This window comes from Vitis riparia, chromosome 5 (genome assembly GCF_004353265.1).
Source record: "Vitis riparia cultivar Riparia Gloire de Montpellier isolate 1030 chromosome 5, EGFV_Vit.rip_1.0, whole genome shotgun sequence".
Lineage (NCBI taxonomy): Eukaryota > Viridiplantae > Streptophyta > Magnoliopsida > Vitales > Vitaceae > Vitis > Vitis riparia.
Genome location: NC_048435.1, coordinates 13128385 through 13130967, shown reverse-complemented (window position 1 = coordinate 13130967; position 2583 = coordinate 13128385). Strand labels below are relative to the sequence as shown.

The 2583-nt window shown below is 39.1% G+C and overlaps 1 protein-coding gene across 1 annotated transcript in view; it reads right to left on the bottom strand.

Annotated features, from left to right (window-relative positions):
• Nucleotides 1-2226, bottom strand: part of LOC117915179 (bet1-like SNARE 1-1) — a 5947-nt gene extending 3721 nt beyond the window's left edge. Inside the window, exon 1 of the mRNA XM_034830747.1 lies at nucleotides 1999-2226. Coding sequence (XP_034686638.1) covers nucleotides 1999-2226 — 228 coding nt within the window. The remainder of the gene's footprint in view (nucleotides 1-1998) is intronic.
• Between the last annotated feature and the right edge of the window lie 357 nt (nucleotides 2227-2583).

Sequence of the window (2583 nt, the reverse complement as noted above, 5' to 3'; positions counted from 1 at the left end):
TTCCTAAGATTTGAAACGACATATAGCATGTAGAAAATGGACTTTGGAAGTGCTCCAAAAGTGCGAAGGAAGGCACTGAAGTTGTTGTCCTCTATTTTCTTCACTCTGTTTTCCTCCTCCATTGATTTTTCCTTGCATACTTTGAACGACTAAGGCAAAGGACTATAAGGCTCCAAAGCTTGGTTTCTTCATGAATTTGGGCTTCTAAAAGCTTTTCCATGAACTATATACAGCTCTCCCTCATTCTTAAATTGCTTTGGTGAGCAAAAAGCTATCAAAAACACAAAACTTAACACAATTTGATTAGAAACGATTCAAGGGTCCTTAACATGCCAATTGAGTTAAAAGGTAATAATTACTACTCAAAGGTGTTTAAAAGAGCTAATTACAAGCCACAAAATAACATGTTTTGAGTAGTAATCACTCCCCCCAATCGACATATTGCTAGTCCCTTAGCAATGAAGAAGAGAAAAATAAAAATAAATAATATTATAATTTACTACATCATGCTGATTACTTCAAAAAAAATTTAAGTGGCATGATGATCTAACTCTCACATGGAACATTAAAGAAATATAAACTCAAATTTCACAAGAGTTATCAAAAACTTTACTAAACACTATTGATCAAGGGAATGCATTATGCAAATTGAAGTTTTAAAATCATTTTCACTTCCAAAGAACCAAACTTTATCTTCCACAAAATCTATGTGTAAGTTGATAGCTTCCGAATATAGTATGCTAAACTAATCTCTCCCCCCAACCTATCTCTTTTTAACACTTAGCAAACTGACCAAATTCACTAGGCTGAGGACACACTTTTTTTGTTTTTTTTAAAGGTACAAGGCTTAAGGGGTATTCTTTTCTGAATTGTCCATGTAACGGGAGTCCATCGATGACTCCCAACCCATTAAGGTTTAGGGCATCAAGCTTTAAGGATTTTTCAACACTAACTCCTCGGATTTCACCCCGGACTTTTGAGAATGAATTTTTAATACCCAAGCACCTACTATATGCTGACTCCACCTATCCACCCTTGTAACAAGCATTGAGGTCGGTGACTCCCAACCAATTAAGGCTTAGGGCACCAGGTTTTAAAGATTTTCACCATATACCCCTCAAACCTTGCTCGGGTTTCAAGGCAAGCAAACATTTTGCTTTCTTTTTTTCAAAGGCTCATTAGCCTTTCATAAGGTGTCTCAACATTATTAAATGAGGTCAAAGGTACCAAGCCCCAAAATTTTGCTAAGTCAAGAGGGAAATAGTTTTTCATCTTATAATCAGAATCTATTGTGCACAGTGTGTGGATAACTTAAAGTGGAAGAACTAAACTTGATTTCAATATAAGCTTCAACAATTGAACCACTTTAGTAAGCATAATCCAAATTCTAAGTCAAGTGAAAAGCAAATGTTCAGTTTCTCCTATTTTGATTTGAAAATTTTTCCTCATAATCCATGGAGATTAGAGTAAAAAGTAAAAAACTACAACTAATTTACTAACATAACTGAATTACCAAAATAACTTAGCATGCATACTTCCTTCCTCATTTCTCCCCCACCCCCCCCCCCCCCCCCCCCCCTTCCCAACCAAGTTGAGCATTGTCCCCAATGTGATATGGGTGATTGAAATTATAGGGAGGAAGTGGTACCTCCTGAGTGATATCAATTTCGAATACTAATTGGAGAAACCACATGTTTCAAAAAGAATAAAAGATGTGAGTAAAAGAAATAAGAATAAATTAATTCTAAGAGTTAACAAAAAATGCTAGACTTGTATTACTTTAATTCATGTGAGTACAATCGGAAAGAAAGCAATACAAGTAATCCCCATATATGATATCAAAATGATGGGATTTCATAAAAGACTAACAAAAATGAAATACATAAAAGAAATATATAGTAGATATATAAATAATCAAATGGGTGGATGATGCTGGAGTTGATGGCTTAGGCAGATGGCTCTGCCTCTTCAGTAGCTAATTCAGGAGGGGCATGTGGCCTGTGAGTGTGGCACTGCAGCGGTGGGGGTGAGATGCTCAGTAGCTGATGGAAGACCGAGATGATGCTGGAGCTGCCTCAAGATGGCAGTGTGTTGAGCCTGGTTGGTCAACATCTGCTCCTGGTGAGCTCGAATAGCTGCCATCTCCTGAGCAAGGCTGCTCTGAGACGCGGTCAGGGACTGCAGTATGCGGCATAAATCTCTATACTCTGAAATGGGAATGGCCATCCTTGGCTCAGCTGAAGCAGAGGGCTCTTATGAGGCTGGAGTAACTAGAGGGGCTCTGGATATGGTAGGAGAAGCAATGGGTATTCCCTCAGGTATATGATCTGGAGATGCTCTCCTGGCAGCTGGTATCTTAGCTGGCTGTGGGAGCTCTGGCTGCTCAGCTCTATATGCTGTCATATTGGTCCACTTGTCGAGAGTAAATACCTCTCGGCATATACGCTTGCGCTCCAACTGAGGATCTGATGGATACCCCAAATGCTCCAGAATCTGACACAGCAGCCGTGGAAAAAGAAGTGGAATGGCATCAGCTCGCTGCAGCTTCTTCTTATGCACCTTCTCTTCAAAGTAGAGAATGAC